This window comes from Myotis daubentonii, chromosome 16, assembly GCF_963259705.1.
Source record: "Myotis daubentonii chromosome 16, mMyoDau2.1, whole genome shotgun sequence".
NCBI lineage: Eukaryota > Metazoa > Chordata > Mammalia > Chiroptera > Vespertilionidae > Myotis > Myotis daubentonii.
The window spans coordinates 57,006,503-57,023,246 of NC_081855.1; the positions used below are offsets into that span (position 1 = coordinate 57,006,503).

A 16,744-nucleotide genomic window follows, 5' to 3' on the forward strand; every position below is an offset into this window, starting at 1 on the left:
CCAGGCGGGCCCGGCAGGCCAGGGTCCACACGGCCTCCGTCCACTGGAAGCCCACCGAGTGTTTACCTTATAAAACACATCAGGCACGTACTGCTCACTGCTGGACTCCTTGACGTAGCCGAGCTCGGGCGCGTCCTTGCAGGGCAGCAGGCAGTCGTCCCGCACCAGCGCCATGCACTGGTTGGACACCTGGTACCCTTCAAAGTGGACCTGGTTGTCCGGACCGCCTGCAAGAGAGACCTTCCGTGAGCATCCACAGGACATGCAGACAAGCCCACACCTGCTCCTCTTTAGACCGACAGAGCAGGCAGCCAACAGGAGCCTGTTGTAGCTAAGATTTCAAAAACATCCAACAGCATCTTTCCGAGTGGCTTGAGCACCAGGCCTTGAACACAGGGCATGGAGCGGCCACAGCCGCACCGCAAGCAGCCCCACCCAGGGCACCCTCTCTCAGAATCCGGGAAACAAGACAGTAAACATTCTCCAATATCCGCACAAACTCAGCTCAGAGTCAAGTCCTGGGCTACCGGTTTGGAGCCTGCCTGCCAGCAAGCTTTCGTTCCAGCGAGGGGGATGCATCTGGAGGCAGGAGGTGGGAGCGGGCGAGAGGAGCAGGCCAGAGCCATGGCGGTGAGAGCACCGGCGTCGCCCCACGCAGCCTCTGCCTCGGAAAGACCTGCTTGGCCAGCGGCGCTGCAGCATGGCCGCCCAGGGCGCCGCTCTCCCTGCACCTGCATGGCCTCCACACGTCACTTTATGTCCCTCGATCCCCACCCGTAAACCTCCAGTGACAGTTACAGTGACGGCTGAGGCCGAGTGTCAGAGCTGCTGAGTGGGGTGGGGGCCAGGGAGACCAAGAGGAGCCGTCATCCTGAAAACATGCCTCTGGCCACCGAGTCACTCCCTGCCGAGAACAGCAGATGGGGGGAGGGGTCTTAAAATCTGGAGGCTGCTGGTTGCTCGGCAGTGGGGAAGGGTTAGCGGCTGTAGCCAAATGTCCTCAAAGACAGCAGACATCGCTGAGTTCGGGCAAGTCCCACACAACCAACAGCTGTTCACAGCCCAATGGCCTTGAATGGACCCGCACACTCAGGCAGATAAAAGCCATTTTGTTGTTAACCCTCACCCAACGATATTTTTCCATTGATTTTTAGAGAAAGTTGAAGGGAGGGGGAAAGAGGGGGGAGGGGAGAGGGAGAGGCCTCGATGTGAGAGAGACACATCAATTAGTTGCCTCCCCGACGGGCCCTGATCAGGACCCAGGGATTGATCCTGCAACTGAGGTACGTGCCCTTGACAGAATCGAACCCGAGACCCTTCAGTCCGCGGGCCGACGCTCCATCCACTGAGCCACACCAGCCAGGTGACACCCCCGTTTTGATGACGGGGTTCAGGTCGAGAGGGTCTCTGTGTAGCTGCAAAAGCAAGCACGCAGCCTCCATCAGGACAAGGTCCCAGGAGGACGACGTGTGGCCTGAGGGAGGGTCTCCCTCAGCTCAGAGCTTCACAGTCACTTCGCGTCTCAGGAAACTAAGTGAAGGACGACAAGTGAACAAGTGACGTTCACAATGAAATGGTCTTGACGATACCTGTGGCCACGGCAGTAACGAACTTGGACCCGAAGTGCCCGTCCGGGGAGAGCCGGCACATGTTGGGGTGCTTGTTCTGGAAGTCCCCCGCGGTGATGCACTCCTCTGCGCTCAGGAAGTAGGTGTCCTGAGGAGAGAGCACGTCGTGGTAGCCTCCACGCCCCAGGACACTGCGGCCTGAACGGCAGCTCGTCGGGAACTGGGGCAAAACCAACGCCCACGGCCGCCTATGAACCAGCCGCCCAGCCGAGAGCCCCTCACCTTGTTCCGACTGTATCGGACGGTGCCCTTGCGGGTGTCTTCGGAGACGAGGTCTGTGAATATCCAGCCGACCTGCGGACCACGGACAGAGCCTGAGCCTCTCCCCCAGCAGCCAGGCCACACCTAGGCCCCAACCTGCTCAGCTCAACGCGGCCACCCTCCTGGTGCCAACAAGCCAAACGCACTGACCCGCCAGCCAAGTTCACGCCCAGCCCTGTGCCAGGTGCAGGGACCCCACGGTCAACAAAAGGAACAGACTGTCCATGGGAACGGCACCTGCGCCGGCCAAGAGGAAGCACACGGCCGTGTCCAGGTGCTGTAAGAGCCCCGGCCTGGAGGGGGCAGCACGGGCAGCACCTCGGGGACTGCGGGGAAGGGAGCACCTGAGGTGCAGGCGAGAACCTCTGGCGCCAAGGCCCCCAGCCAGCCCCCGAGTCCCCGCAGGGGTGGCCTCCGAGGTGCGTCCTGCTGCCGTGACGGTCTGCGCGCTCCGTGCCGCTGGCCCTCCCCTGCACGCGAGCCTCCAGCCTTCCTGAAGCCGAGGGGCTGGGAGTCCATGGGCTGGATCGAGGCTCACACTCACTCCCGTGCCCTGGGGGAGCGAGCTGCTCGCCTGCACAACCCTGACACAGAACTCTTCAAATCCGGCTGCTGCACACACGACCAGGCAAATTCGGAGACAGTCATTTTCCTCTAAAATGCCCAGAATGGCCCTGGCCGGCTTGGCTCAGTGGATAGAGCGTCGGCCTGCGGACTGAAGGGTCCCAGGTTCGATTCTGGCCAAGGGCACATGCCCAGGTTGCAGGCTCAATCCCCAGTGGGGGTGTGCAGGAGGCAGCCGATCAATGATTCTCTCTCATCATTGATGTTTCTATCTCTCTCTCCTTCTCCCTTCCTCTCTGAAACCAATAAAGAAAGAAATATATATATATATATATATATATATATATATATATATATATATATATATATATATATTTAAATATATTTTATTGATTTTTTACAGAGAAGAAGAGAGAGAGATAGAGAGTTAGAAACATCGATGAGAGAGAAACATCGATCAGCTGCCTCCTGCACACCCTCCTACTGGGGATGTTCCCGCAACCAAGGTACATGCCCTTGACCGGAATCGAACCTGGGACCCTTCAGTCCGCAGGCCGACGCTCTATCCACTGAGCCAAACTGGTTTTGGCAAGAAATATATTTTAAAAAAATAATAAATAAATAAATAAAATGCCCAGATGAATGCAGAACACAGGAGGGTGGCAATGAAGAAAATGAGACTTAGCGGACAGGTGTGAGTAAGCAGTGGCGAGGACACAGCCACAACCAGCCTGAGCTGCATAGGCTGGGGAGACTGTCGGGAGAAAGGCACTTAGGTAACTTCAAATCCTCTGTGGTAGTCACGGTTACCAGGAACTACACGCGTGTAACAAATACAGGTCAGAAAATTATACCGAGGAAAACGTCCAGGACTAAAACAGAAACATGACCCTGAACGGAGATGCTGACCCGTCAGAAACGAGGGGACATCCTGCTTACGACAGCGAAGTGCCTTCGCCGACACTCCGGCTTGGAAAGCACGTTTCCCGTTGTTCCGTTGCCGCCGGAGGGAATGTGCTCAGTGTCTACACGGGTCTGGCAGGAAAGGGACTGACAGCGAGCTGCTAAGCTGTGCTCAGACCCACAGGTAGCTGTGGACCCACCTTCAAGGTCCCAGCGACCCCAGAAGGGTGTGATGAGACAAACTAGGTCCACAGGCTCAGCAGGCAGCTCCCGCCTCCCAAGTGCTTCCCGCCCACACTGACCAGGGAGCTCAGTGCCCACGGAAGAGGACACACCTGCGCCAGCCCCATGTGGAACGTGAGCACGTGGCGGGCCGTGGCCAGAGGCAGCCACGGTGCAGGGAGGAGGAACTCCCGCCTGAGGTGTGCGCAGCAGGGCAGGAGGACACGCCTGGCAGGAGGACGGGGTCCCCCCATGAAGCCGTCCCCAGGAAGTGTGGCTGGCGGATTTCAGTGTCACAGCCCTGCGCTGGGGTCGTACATTCTATGCTCAGGGACATGTTCGTATTGAGCGCTGAATCAGAGAAACCCAGTCAACACAGCGAGGCTGCAGACACGCTGCCTGCACCGACGGCGTACTGCTGGCGCGAGCAGCTGAGGGCTCCGTCCGGCCTGGGCCTGGCCACGCTCCCTCCCGATGACCCACCGAGCCCGGCTCCACGTACCTTCCTCAGGCCGAGCTTGGCAGCGATTTCATCCACCACCTCGGCTTTTGGGTCTTCAAGCAGCTCCAAGCTGTTCTGTGTCCCGATCTGTCGGCATTGAAGGGAGAGGAGTCAGAGGAGCGGCTCAGAAGAGCGCGGGCCCCAGCTCCACCCTGGCTTTTCTGTCACAAAGGAGCGCGGGGCGCCCCTGGCCTAGAGGGGGTGACAGCAGCGGAGAGAACGCCAGGCCGCCAGAGAACGCACACAGCCCAAGCCGCTTCCGTGCGTCCCTCGGCCGCACGTGCTTCAGAACACGGAGACCCGATGCCACAGCTGAGCCGCCAGGAGGGCTGTCGGGGCTCAGGAGGGCGCGCCACGGGGTAAGGTCCTCTGTGGGGAAGAGGCTGTTTTCAAGGCGCTCCTGATAACAGGTTCACTCTGGCTGGCTCCTGCCCAGCCTGCTGGCCCGGCCCCAGCTGCCTGCAGGAGGCGATGCTCGGGGGCCTTGAACCCGCCCTGGAAGGCAGCTGTGGGTCAGCAGGAAGAAGCGTTGTGCTGAGCAGAGGCACAGGCCACAGAGCCAGGACAGCGCGCAAGCCCAGCCCGAGCTCCCTGCCGGCACCCCTGCCCACCAGCCACACCTGGAGAGCCACAGAGCTGCCTGCTGCTGGCATCCCCATCTGGGACCATTAATCCTTCAGCCCAGAGACCAAGTCACACGCAGGACAAACCTGAGGACCCTGCTCGCACCATGTGCAGCATGAGCTGGAGGTGCAGGGTCCGCGGGGCACCCCCAGGACCCGGGGGCTGAGGATGCTGGAGCCGCCTGGGCGCCAGAGGGTTCTGTCCTATCTCCTGCTCGGTCTCACTCTAACGGAACGTGGGGATCCTCCGCCATCAGACTCCCTCACACCGAGCCGGGCCCAGTGCCCGGGGGTGGGGGGGGCGGGGGGAGCACCAGGCTCTTCCAGAGGGGTCTCTGCTGCCACCTCGTCTCCTCGTCAGAGAACCACACCAAGGCGTGGCCACGCACCTCATGGCAGCTCTCAGTAAACGGGAGGGAGGGAGACTGCACTCAAACCTACTCACAGGCACAGCCACGGAGACACTGGCACTGTGGGCAGCCCAGGCCTGCACTCCAGCCACGGCCACGCGCCTGCGTCAGACCCTGGTTCATGCAGAAAGGAGGCGGTCCTGGCGCACTCTCCAGGGCAGGTGTGCCCAGTGCGAGCAGACCCACAGGACCGAAGGCTGGGGACAGTGAGTGCCCGTGAGTGTCTGCTGACATTAAAACAGTCAGACTTCGGCAACCTAGACTAGAAACTGTTACAGGTGGCACTACCTGCAGGGGAGGGAGGGCACAGAAGAAGGAAATGCCTTGTTTGCAGGTCTGACGTTAGAAATGTGCAACTTTTCCCCCCAAATATATAGCAAAGTCACCAGAATGTTACACAGCGCACTGTGTACCAGCACCCAGCTCAGCTGCCAATGTCTGCTGTGCTCCACCATCCCGCGCCCTAGCCACCCCCAGTCCGTCTTATTTCTGTCACAGCTCATGATCCAGTGCAGACACGAGTACACTGCCCCGTGTCAGCGGGCACTGCTCCCTGGAACTCATGTCCACTACATGGAAAAGCAACCCTTCGCTACTCAAACTGGAACACAGCCAGCGAGCATGAGCCATAACTGACTGGAAGGATCTTCCCAGTAACTTCACTTTTCTTTTTTCATTTTAATTATTCCTTATTTTTTAAACCTTCACCCGAAGACATGCTTACTGACTTTAGAGCAGGGAAGGGAGAGAAACATCCATGTGAGAGAGAAACACCAATCAGTTTCCTTCCCACACGCACCTTGACCAGGGATTAAACCACAACCTAGGTACGTGGCCTGACCGGGAATCAAACCTCTCGGTGTATGGGACGATACTCCAACGAACTCAGCCACACCGGCCAGGGCCCAAGTCACTTTAAGGCAGAGTGACAGCCCCGGCCGGGGTGGCTCAGTTAGCTGGGCATCATCCCTGCACCAATAGATTGCTAGTTCGATTCCCGGTCAGGGCACATGCCTGGAGTGGGGCTCCATCCCCAACAACGCGTGCAGGAGGCACCAACTGAGGTTTCTCTCTCACATCAATACTTTCGCTCTCCAAAAATCAAAACCTTAAAAAACTCACACGTAGTAACAGGGGTTCCCTCGGGACCCTCCCCTCCCATGAAAAAAGCCTGATCCTGTTTCCAGTCCACACCAGCGGCCATGCGGGGCCGTGTTCTGAGCGGGGCGGGGGGGGGGGGGGGGGCAGGGTGAAGACCGCGTGACTGTTTCCACTGTGCCCGGAAGAGCTGAGCCAGGGGAGGACACACGGGGTAAGAGGAGAGGGAAGGACTGCGGACACTCTGGGCGCAGCTGATGGCAGCGGACTGCAGCTGGCAGGTGAGACACGAATACTGTGTCGACGTCCAATGTACTTATGTTGACAAATGTACTTGTCACGGAAGAGAATGTCCTGATACTCTCTATGTCCATCGGGGAAACACACACTGAAGTATTTAGGAGCCACGATCTTCCTCTCCAATAACTCAGAGAGTAAGTATCGCGTGTGTGTGTGTGTGTGTGTGTGTGTGTCTGTGTATGTATGTGTGTGTGTATCTGTGTTTGTGTGTCTCTCTGTGTATGTGTCTCTGTGTGTATGTCTGTATGTGTGTCTGTGTGTGTGTCTGTGTATCTGTGTATGTGTGTGTCTGTGTGTATGTATGTGTGTCTGTGTGTGCCTGTGTGTGTATCTGTGTATGTGTGTGTCTCTGTGTGTCTGTATGTGTGTCTGTGTGTGTGTCTGTGTGTGTGTGTGTGCGAGCACACAGAAACAGACACAGGGCAAAGGAGCTGCCATCTGAGAGCCCACACAGCCTCACGAGGAAGCGCAGACCCACCTGAGGAGGCTCGTAAATGGCGGCCACCTCGGCCCGGATGCCCAGGGGAATGTCCTTGTGCTCCGTGTACCGCCCGTACAAGTACCCGAAGTGCTGGTTCCCCGTCTTCCTCCAGAAGTCCAGGAAGCGGTCAGCTACCGTGTGATTCTCAAACATGATATTGTCCACATGTCTGTATTTCTGTAGAGTTAACAACATGCGGCTAAGTAAAGACATCCATAAAAAATAAGTAGCCTTTTTAATTTTTTTTAATATATTTTATTGATTTTTTTACAGAGAGGAAGGGAGAGGGATAGAGAGTTAGAAACATCCATGAGAGAGAAACATGGATCAGCTGCCTCCTGCACATCCCCCACTAGGAATGAGCCCGCAACCGCGGTACATGCCCTTGACCAGAATCGAACCCGGGACCCCTGAGTCTACAGGCCAATGCTCTATCCACTGAGCCAAACCAGTCAGGACAAGTAGCCTTTTTAAAATTAAATTCACTGGGGTGACAATCCTATCTAATAAAAGAGTAATATGCAAATTAACCATCACTCCGTGACAAAGATGGCAGCACCCATAGCGGCCGGGGCAGGATGCTGGCAGCATCACCCCGGCAACGTGACCCCAGCAGGCAAGCACGGCCCGCAGGCAGCACCCAGCAGGGCCTGCTTGGCGGTCGCCACAGCAACCCATGAGCAGGCAAGCATGCTGTGCCCACAGGCAGCTCCCAGAAGGGCCTACTTGGCCCTGTCACCGTGGCGACCCGCGTGCAGGCAAGCGTGGCCTGCTTGCCCACCGCCATGGTGAGGAGCAGATAGGCCCTGCAGAGAGCAGAGAACCATGGGGAGTGGGCCCAAGCCGTCAGTAGGACATCCCCTGAGGGCTCCTGGATTGGAGAGGGTGCAGGTCGGACTGAGGCCCCGCCCCCGCATGAATTTCACGCACCAGGCCTCTAGTGGTTAATAAAATTACATAGGTAAAAATAAATAGCTTTTACCTGGCTCTACCCACACACGCGCGCGCGCTTTAGAACAGCGGCTGCCAACCTTTCGGCCTCGTGGACCACTGGCTGGCGACCACTGCTTTAGAGTGTGCTCTGCCCTTAGGACCACTTCAGATTGCAGTGCAGTGGTTCTCAACCTTCTGGCCCTTTAAATACAGTTCCTCATGTTGTGACCCAACCATAAAATTATTTTTGTTGCTGCTTCGTAACTGTCATGTTGCTACTGTGATGAATCATCATGTAAATATCTGATATGCAGGATGGTCTTAGGCGACCCCTGTGAAAGGGTCGGTCGACCGCCAAAGGGGTCGCGACCCACAGGCTGAGAACCACTGTTCTAGTGGGTACGTGGAGGAGAGGGGTTCCTAGCTAAGTTAACTCAAATGAACCTTGCTGGGATTTCACCTAAAAGGGAGGTGTTCAAAGTCTCTAGAGCAGTGGTTCTCAACCTGTGGGTCGCGACCATCGGAAAACACATACAGCATATCAGATATTTACATGACGATTCATAACAGTAGCAACGTTACAGTTATGAAGTAGCAACGAAAACAATTTTATGGTTGGGGGTCCCCACAACATGAGGAACTGTATGAAAGGGTTGCGGCATTAGGAAGGTTGAGAACCGCTGCCTTAGAGGAAAGAGTTGTTCTCAAAAAGAAAGAGAAGGAGAAGACAGCGGGAAGGAGAGGAGGAGGAGGAGGAACGGTTTCCAGACGGACGGGGTTCCCTGAGGAGCAAGCGCGGCCGCAGCGGCAGGGAACACGGTGGGCTGTTCTCGGGGGCAGGAGGGCCCCAGGGGCAAAGGCCAGAAGAACCCCAGTTGTCCTGGTTGTTTCCCTCCTGCTTCAGCCCTGCTGCCCCGAGCACCGGGCAGGCGCCCCGAGCTGGTCCAGGACACGCTTCCCGAGGCCCCAGAGACGCGAGGTCCACGAGGCCGAGCCACAAGCAGGGAGTGTGGGGACAGCCACGGGGAAGTTTCGCCTCCACACAAGCTGACAAACAGGAAACTGACGCCACCCCTGCGGGCACGAGCTTCAGGGTGCGAGTCCACCAGGGGGCCCCTCCTCGGCCAGCTCCCCTCCAGGGCAGTGTCCTCTCAGCCCCGGAGCCCGCTCCGCGCTGTCACTCACCTGTCTGTTGAGCGTGATGGCGCTGGGCTGGCACTTGGTGCAGATCCCGTTGGGCCACGGGAGGTGGCCCTCACACCCCGATTTAATCTTGCAGCTGATGTTCTCCAAGGCAACAAACTTCCCCCTGAACAAGAGCCAACGTCATCAGCCGTGACAACAGGAAACACTCGCGGAGACTGGCAACAACACTCAAATACCATCCACTCTGAACAGTTCCGCGGGGCGGGGCGGGGCGGGGCGAGCCGTGGAGGAGCAGCAGGAGTGGCGGCCGGCTCCTGCGCACTGGACTCCAGGCCCGCCTCGCTGTTCCCACGTAAACCCTTTGATTGTGCCCGTCCCACTCTGACGCCCACGATGGCTGTCAAGAACACTGGTGAGCCCTGGCCGGCGCGGCTCAGCTGGCGGAGCCTCATCGCCTGCACAGGAAGTTCAGGCTCGATCCAGTGCGGGGCATGCAGGAGGCGGCCGGTCAGTGGCTCTCTCATCACTGATGTTTCTATTTCTCTTTCCCTCTCCCTTCCTCTCTGAAAGCAATAAAAAACATTTTTTTAATTAATAAAAAATATTTTTTTAAAAAGAATACTGTTGAGTCTAAACCGGTTTGGCTCAGTGGATAGAGCGTCGGCCTGCGGGCTGAAGGGTCCCGGGTTCGGTTCCGGTCAAGGGCATGTGCCTGGGTTGTGGGCACATCCCCAGTGGGAGATGTGCAGGAGGCAGCTGATCAATGTTTCTCTCTCATCGATGTTTCTAACTCTCTATCCCTCTTCCTTCCTCTCTGTAAAAAATCAATAAAATATATTAAAAAAAAAAAAAAAAAAGAATACTGTTGAATACCCTTTGATCTAACCTGTATCCCTGAAGGGAAATGCAGTGCTTTTTAAGTTTCATTAATTTATCAGTGACATTCACTGTGAGACACATACCTAGAGGTTTGTAAAAATTGCTTTTTCTCAGGAAAAACTGATTAGGATACACAACAAAGACATCTTCACCCTGCTTTTGGCCAAAACAAAAACTGTGGCAACAAGCCTGCCAGCGAGGAAGCACGGGCCCTGCTCAGAACATCGGGGCGAACCCTCTGCCAGTGTCCTGCCCACAAAATGGCCCAAACACTCGGCCTCATCTCACAGGCCCCCGGCCTCTGCTCGGAGGGCGTGTGGAGCGCTTGGCGGTCACAGGTTGGTGACAGGTACAAACGTGCCCCCGGATCCCAAGGTCCTGGACCCAGACGGAAGAAAGGCTGGCAAATTCATGCCCCTGGTCCATCAACTTCCATAGCTTATCCCACTGACAGGCAAGAATGGGTGTCTGGTGGGAGTTTTTTCTCCTGCCAAACATTTTTAAAAGTCATTTTAGGATGTCAGCGGCTGTCAGAGCAAAACGACAATCAGGCCCCACGATCTGCTGACTCGGGCGGGAGTGAGAAATCACAGCAGGATGTGGCCGACAGAAGGCTCACACAGGCAAGGAAGGACTTGACATGGTTGAAAAGACATCAAAATGGTCTGTCTCCAGCCACCATCACGGCCTGCACTCACGGGAAGAGCCGCCCGCTGCCGCCACCTGTGCCCGCCTGGCTGACCCTGCAGACACGGCCAGCCCGTGCCAGCGCCGCTGCTCCAGACCCACAGGGCTGCTACAGACCAGGCTCCGGGCGGGGGGCTGACGGAGGCGGTCCGACGTGACCACGGGTGGTTTTGTTTTTCCAGAAAGCAGAGCAAAACTCAGACGCCAGCCACAACTGGCCACCATCACACCTCATCTCATCCACCTTCAGCACCAAGTGGCCAGGGCACTGCCTACCCCGGAAAGTTTGGGAAGTCCCTGGGGCCTCCACAGTGGCATCACCAGCCTGGCATCTGCCCCACACGCCAGGCTCTGGGCATCAGTTTCCACCCACCTGTTTCTTTTCTACAATCAGGCAAACCCATGAGTCCAAGTGCGTTGGGCCCAGATGCCATCTTTGCTTTTCTTATTTATCTGCCCGGTGGCTTCAGCCACCACCTACCAACACACAGCAAACTGCCGCCGCCCGCAGGTCACTCACTTGTCGGCGCCCCCGGTCAGCTTCCGGATGTAGGCGTGGAAGGACATGTGCTTCACGGGCGGCTCCAGGTGGTTCAGGTAGTCCTCGTCGAATGGCTGCCGAGACACAGAGCGGTCACACACCCGGGGTCCCACCTGCTGGGCTGCAGGCCGGCGCGGGCGGATCAGTGCGGCAGAAAGGGCCAAGCCCACGGGCAAGGGGGGGGCTGGGCTGGCTCTCTGCCACTCCAGGTCAGAACCCACCTTTTCTTTGGGTGCCTATCTTTTCAAGATGGAAATGGAAATGGATCTCCATTAAATATAAAATGCCCTAAGTCAAATAAGATTGGGAAATTTTCCCCCCAAAAGTCACAAGATGAAACAAGGAAGAGCAGCCTCGTGGCGACGGGGCTTGCCTCTGCCGTAACTCAGCCTAGCCGGGTGCCGTCAGCATTATCACGGTGACTCTCACTCTCACCAGACAGATCAGCGGGCGCGGGACTCAGGGCGAAGCAAATCTAAAAGACGACGAGCACAGAAGTGCCTGGCGCAGCTGTGTGTCAGGGTGAAAGGATGGCCCAGGAGCCCCGGTAAGCACGGCCCTTCATCACAGCAACACAAACGCTGAGCCATCCACAATGCACCCCGAAGGCCGCCGCCATAAATAAGGGCTCGCCTCTGTGCCTGTGCCGCGGGCCCTGGAGGGACGACGAGGCCCAGGGCAGTGAAGAGACAGGTCCTCTAGCCCCGAGGGCAGTGCAGGGCTCCGGGAGAGCCTAGCCGGGGAGAAGCAGGAACCGCTGCAGACTCACCTCCAGAGGAACACAGTGCACGCACTTCCCCAGCGGCCCGTGGCGGCACCTGAGAAGAGCGCGGGGCAAAGAAACACAGTGGTTAGCACGCCTGTTGCCTCCTGCCGCCTCCCGGCACTTCTGACACTAACAAAATCACAGGGAATGGGTGTGAAGTCATTTAAATACATAAAAATCTTAAGCAAATACTAGAAACGGGTCCATGGATACGGCAGACCCCGACAGAGGTAGGTAAACAACTCTAGTTTGGAAAAAGCCCGTAGAGCATGCCTGGCTCGGGCGCAGTCACTTCGGGCAGAGAAACCTGGGAGCCGTGCGCCCAGCCACAGTGGACTGCGCCGGCACCAGGAGGACGGGCTGGGTGAAAGCCCAGTGGTCCCTCCCAGCTCAAACAATCCTTTTATTTTTGTAAATCCTTACCTGAGGGTATTTTCCATTGCCTTTTCAGAGACAATGGAAGGAAGGGAGGGAGGGAGAGGGGAAGGGAGAGAGAAACATCGATTGCTTGGGCCTGTACGCCCCAGGCAGGGTGCCCTGAAAGCTAAACACAAGGTTTCCACTTCCAAAAGAGACAGGACCCTCTTCTCCAGTCTCTCCCGCTCCAGCTGAGAGGTCAGCAGCAGGGTTTCTGCAATGGCGCTTTCCTTCCCACTGAGTGGTGCCGGCTGGCGCTCTGAGCGCTGAGCTACGCGGCCAGGCTCAGTCAGAGCCCTTTCCAAATGGGGTCACGCTCTTAGGTGCCGTGAGCTCGACATTTCTGAGCAGAGGGCTGGTCTCTAACAGGCAGGCCCTATGGCCAGGGGAGAGGTCAGCTGGCACATGCACACGCGGCTCATGAAGCCTCAAGGCACCGACTGGGGAGCGGGCAGCGGCCGACAGGAGGAAAGGACATGGAAGAGGCTCTGTGCCGACAGCAGCAGAGCACCACTCGGGCTCTTGGATCCGACACCCACAAGCCGCAAAGGCAGCGTCTGGAGCCCCCGAGTCTGGGTGTTGGCACCTCCACGCCCCGGGAGGATGCAGTTAGCAAGACTCCGCTGCGGGCAGGCACCTTCCCTCAGGCAGCTCTGCTCCCCGAGCGCAGACGCAGGTGTTTCTAACTGCTTTCCTTAAAAGGAATTGAAAAATCTAAACGAAAGCACACGTCACAGGCATTTATATGGTCCCAGGAGAAAAGCGAACGTTCGAAGGGGCACTGTCTTCAGCAAACAAGGCGTTAACTGAAGAACAGAAGCAAGTCCGTGCGTGTGATGCTGGAGCGGCTCCACCTCACTACACGGGGCGGCAGGGACGAGCCCCTGCAGGCGCGCCCAGGTGTCACCCCCCCGCCCCCCCCCCCCCCGCCCCGCACAGAGCACTCAGGTCTCTCTGGGCACATCGGGGTCAATCTGGGTTCCTCCTGGACCCTCGCGACCAGCAGACGCATTACAAACAGTCCTGGCCGCACTCACAGCTGTGGGTCGCGGCTCCGGTAGATCTTCCCGTCCTGCCGGCTCAGGTACTGGTCGATCTCATCTTCCACCACGTTGGGAGCCCCAAGAGCCTTCAGCGCCACCGTGGAGGACGCCTCCATTTCCGACGAGGGTCCGGCCAGGCTCGAGGGGAACAGGAACAGCAAGTCGCCGTGCCTGTCCAACGACAAACAGTCCAGGCCCATCTGCCTGCGGCCCCTGAGCTGCAGACACCGCCTGGATGTGAGGGTCTCACCTCTGCCAAAGCCCAGGCCGGCCAGGCTGAAAGCTCAACACGAGGCGGCCGCTCTCAACAGAGACCAGACGGCTCTTCTCCCACCCCCTCTGCTTCCAGCTTGGAAAGATCAGCAGCAGGGTCTCTGCAGCGGTGCTTTCCTGACAACTGCATGTGAGCACTGATGACACACGGCCACATGCCTCTCTAGCTTCACACAGAGGGACACCCTGCTGACCCGGGAACACGGCGTTAGGGCCACCCTCATATACAACGGCTCTGACCCTCGGTTTCCAGCTGCCGACTGAAAACACTGTGTTTATTGGGAAACATCTGCGTAGGAGCGGACCTGCGCAGCTCAGACCCTCATGGGTCAAGGGCCAGCTGGAGTCACCACACAGACTGGGGGGCAGGCAGCTTCTCCCGCCATCTCATTCTCTGCTTGGCCCCCAGTTCCCTCCATTCGCTCCTTAGCCCCCTCTCCAGCCCCCCATCCTATCTGCTTTGGACACATCCTTCCATTTCTTTCTCCTCGTTCCTGCACACGCGCGGGCACGCACACACGGCACTGCTGGATGAAGACGAGTCTCAGAGACATACTGTCTGCATTTGCTTTTTTTAAAAATCCTCACCCGAGGATATTTTTCCATTGCTTTTTAGAGAGAAGGGAAGAAAGTGGGGAAAACGGAGAGAAATATCTGTGAGAGAAACACATCGATTGGTTTCCTCCTGCATGAGCCCCCACCAGGGTCCAGGAGGGGGAGGAGCCTGCAACCAAGTATGTGCCCGACTGGACTCAAACCCGGGACCCGTTGGTTGCAAGTCAACACTCTATCCCCTGAGCCAAACAGGCCGGGCATGCTTTTTTTTTTGGTCAGGAATTTCTGCCTAGGCCCCAGTTGTTTTTCTTTTTTTAAATATATTTTCACTGATTTCAGAGAGAGGACATCAATGAGAAAGAATCATCGATCAGCTGCCTCCTGCACACCCCTGACCAAGAATCAAACCCTGACGTCCTGGTCCATAGGTCGATGCTCAACCACTGGGCCACAGGGCTGGGCTGCACTTGCTGTTCTCATGTGACCACACTTCGCCAAATCCACCCAAACACCGTCTTGTCTCACCAGCACTTCTGGGGCTGCACAATGCTCCCAGTGAGGCGCCTCAGGACGCATCTGCGGCGCCCACGCTGTCGGCGTGCCGCTGTGGCCCCTGCCACCCGGACGCCAGAGGAAAATGCTCAAGACAAGCAGCCCCCAGGGCCTCCCCCGCGTCTCCTCACAGAGGTACCCACTTGATCTTCAGCAGGTTGAGGGACTTGTTGGATGATGCTGTTATCTCTCCGGTCTTGTTTCTATTGATGTAAACTGAGAAGCCATTATTCTGGAAGCCAAACTCCTTTGCGACCTGAAAGAGCCAACAACAGATTTCATGAAACAGCTGTGTCAGTGCTGACTGCGCGCACGCCAGGCGAGACGGGGACCCTCACTCAATTGAGAAGCTGCTCCTTGGTAACCAAATCTTTCACTACTTTCGCTCTCGTGAGGAAATTAGTTCTGCTTACACAGATGTCAAGCAAAATGAGAAAAGTGGCCAAAAAGAAGCACAGCTCCACGTAACACTCAGACTGAGGGCACATTTCAGAGCCATGACTGTGTCTGGGGGCAACTTCTGTTGAAGTCAAGTGTAAAAACCCAATTCCAATGCTGACCCTAAGAGAAGGATGAAGCAGTGAAAGACGCCTGCGCATCAGCGCTGAACGCCCGCTGGGCCAGGTGCGGGCCACGCACGAGGGCACCCAGCACGCGGCAAGCAGTCCTCGTGCTGGCTCCACTCCGGCACCCAGAACAGTGAGTGCAACAGGCCAGGCTCCTGCCTTCGAGGGTCTGAACACCAACAAGGGAGACAAAGTCACCAAGGACGGAGACACAGGCAGGAAGGGAAGAGTGAGGCGCGAGGACAGGGCGGCCTCTCTGACGATCCCGAGCAGAGGCCTGAGCAGACGGGAAAGGGCAGAAGGACCACGTCCACACGGATGTGCAGCAACTGACATGGAAATTCACTGGATGCTTCCGCAGAAGGAAGACGACAGAAGGAGCCGATTAACATAAAAATAGGTTAATAGAAACTACAAGAGAGAAATGAACAGGCCGACGAGCCCTGGGACGATGTCAGATGATCCTCAGGAAAGAGTAAGAGCAGAGCTGAGAAACACCTTAAAGAAAACGGCTGAAAACCTCCACTTGGATGAAACCATCGAATAACAGCCCGGGGAGCTCAGCAAACCTCAAGGAGGAAGAAGAAGGAAGCCGTCCCGGCACACGGGCCACGCTGACGTGCGTCCCGGGGGCGCGGGGTCAGGTCTGTCAGCCCTGCGCCCGCCACTGGAAACACCCTCCCACACGGGTCGGAGGAGACCGTCCCCATCAGCCACAGGCAGGGGCTGTGGCCACAGGCTCACGGAGGAAGAGCTCGTGGACGCTCTGCAGACTGCAGAACCACGGACCAGGCAGAACCCAGACCTGAGGAGCCCGAGTGACACACGGGAAACTCACACCACGGCCCCGCGAGCCCGAGGGAGACGAGGCAGGTCCCCAGGAGACCCGCAGGCGCGCTCTTCTCCCTGGTTCTTTTACCTACAAGTGATGCCTCCTCCCACATGGAATTACTGATAGAGCCTCGCATTTATTTACTAAAAGGAAAGAGCTGACTTAATGATTAACTTTATGTACTAACCTATTTTCTACTGATTTTTAAAAAAGGATTAAAACTAACTCCAAATCACCTTGTCATTCTGAAATTCTAAAAGTGATCAAAATGATCTTTAAGACAAAGTTACGATTTTATATCGATATACTGAAATAAGCATTTGATAACAGGTAGTTTTTTCCCAAGCGAAAAGTGGCATTATAAAATTAAGCATCAGGAAATTGAGACTGAAGTTTTGTGTCCCCAAGTACAAAAAAATTAGGACTCAAGACTAAAAATAATAGCTTTAATTTGACTCTTCTCTGAAACGGCTTTGATATAAACTGAAATTAACTGTGGTATTTCACCAATTCTGCAAAAACTATGCTTCCTGTAGACGAAGCACTGCAGCTGCCCCCAGGA

At 56.7% G+C, this 16,744-nt stretch overlaps 1 protein-coding gene and 1 long non-coding RNA gene across 2 annotated transcripts in view; one reads left to right on the forward strand and one right to left on the reverse strand.

Annotated features, from left to right (window-relative positions):
- NPLOC4 (NPL4 homolog, ubiquitin recognition factor) overlaps positions 1-16,744 on the reverse strand; it is a 29,363-nt gene that overhangs the window by 8,360 nt on the left and 4,259 nt on the right. The window contains exons 3-12 of the mRNA XM_059671519.1: positions 14,928-15,040; positions 13,399-13,575; positions 11,948-11,996; positions 11,158-11,252; positions 9,111-9,234; positions 6,990-7,169; positions 4,081-4,167; positions 1,851-1,922; positions 1,590-1,716; positions 67-227 (exon numbers count right to left, since the gene is read on the reverse strand). Of these exons, the coding sequence (XP_059527502.1) occupies positions 67-227; positions 1,590-1,716; positions 1,851-1,922; positions 4,081-4,167; positions 6,990-7,169; positions 9,111-9,234; positions 11,158-11,252; positions 11,948-11,996; positions 13,399-13,575; positions 14,928-15,040 (1,185 nt within the window). The remainder of the gene's footprint in view (positions 1-66; positions 228-1,589; positions 1,717-1,850; positions 1,923-4,080; positions 4,168-6,989; positions 7,170-9,110; positions 9,235-11,157; positions 11,253-11,947; positions 11,997-13,398; positions 13,576-14,927; positions 15,041-16,744) is intronic.
- LOC132219206 (uncharacterized) lies at positions 2,196-3,944 on the forward strand. The gene is made up of 2 exons (XR_009449408.1): positions 2,196-2,238; positions 3,779-3,944. It is a non-coding gene; the product is annotated as an uncharacterized LOC132219206 (long non-coding RNA).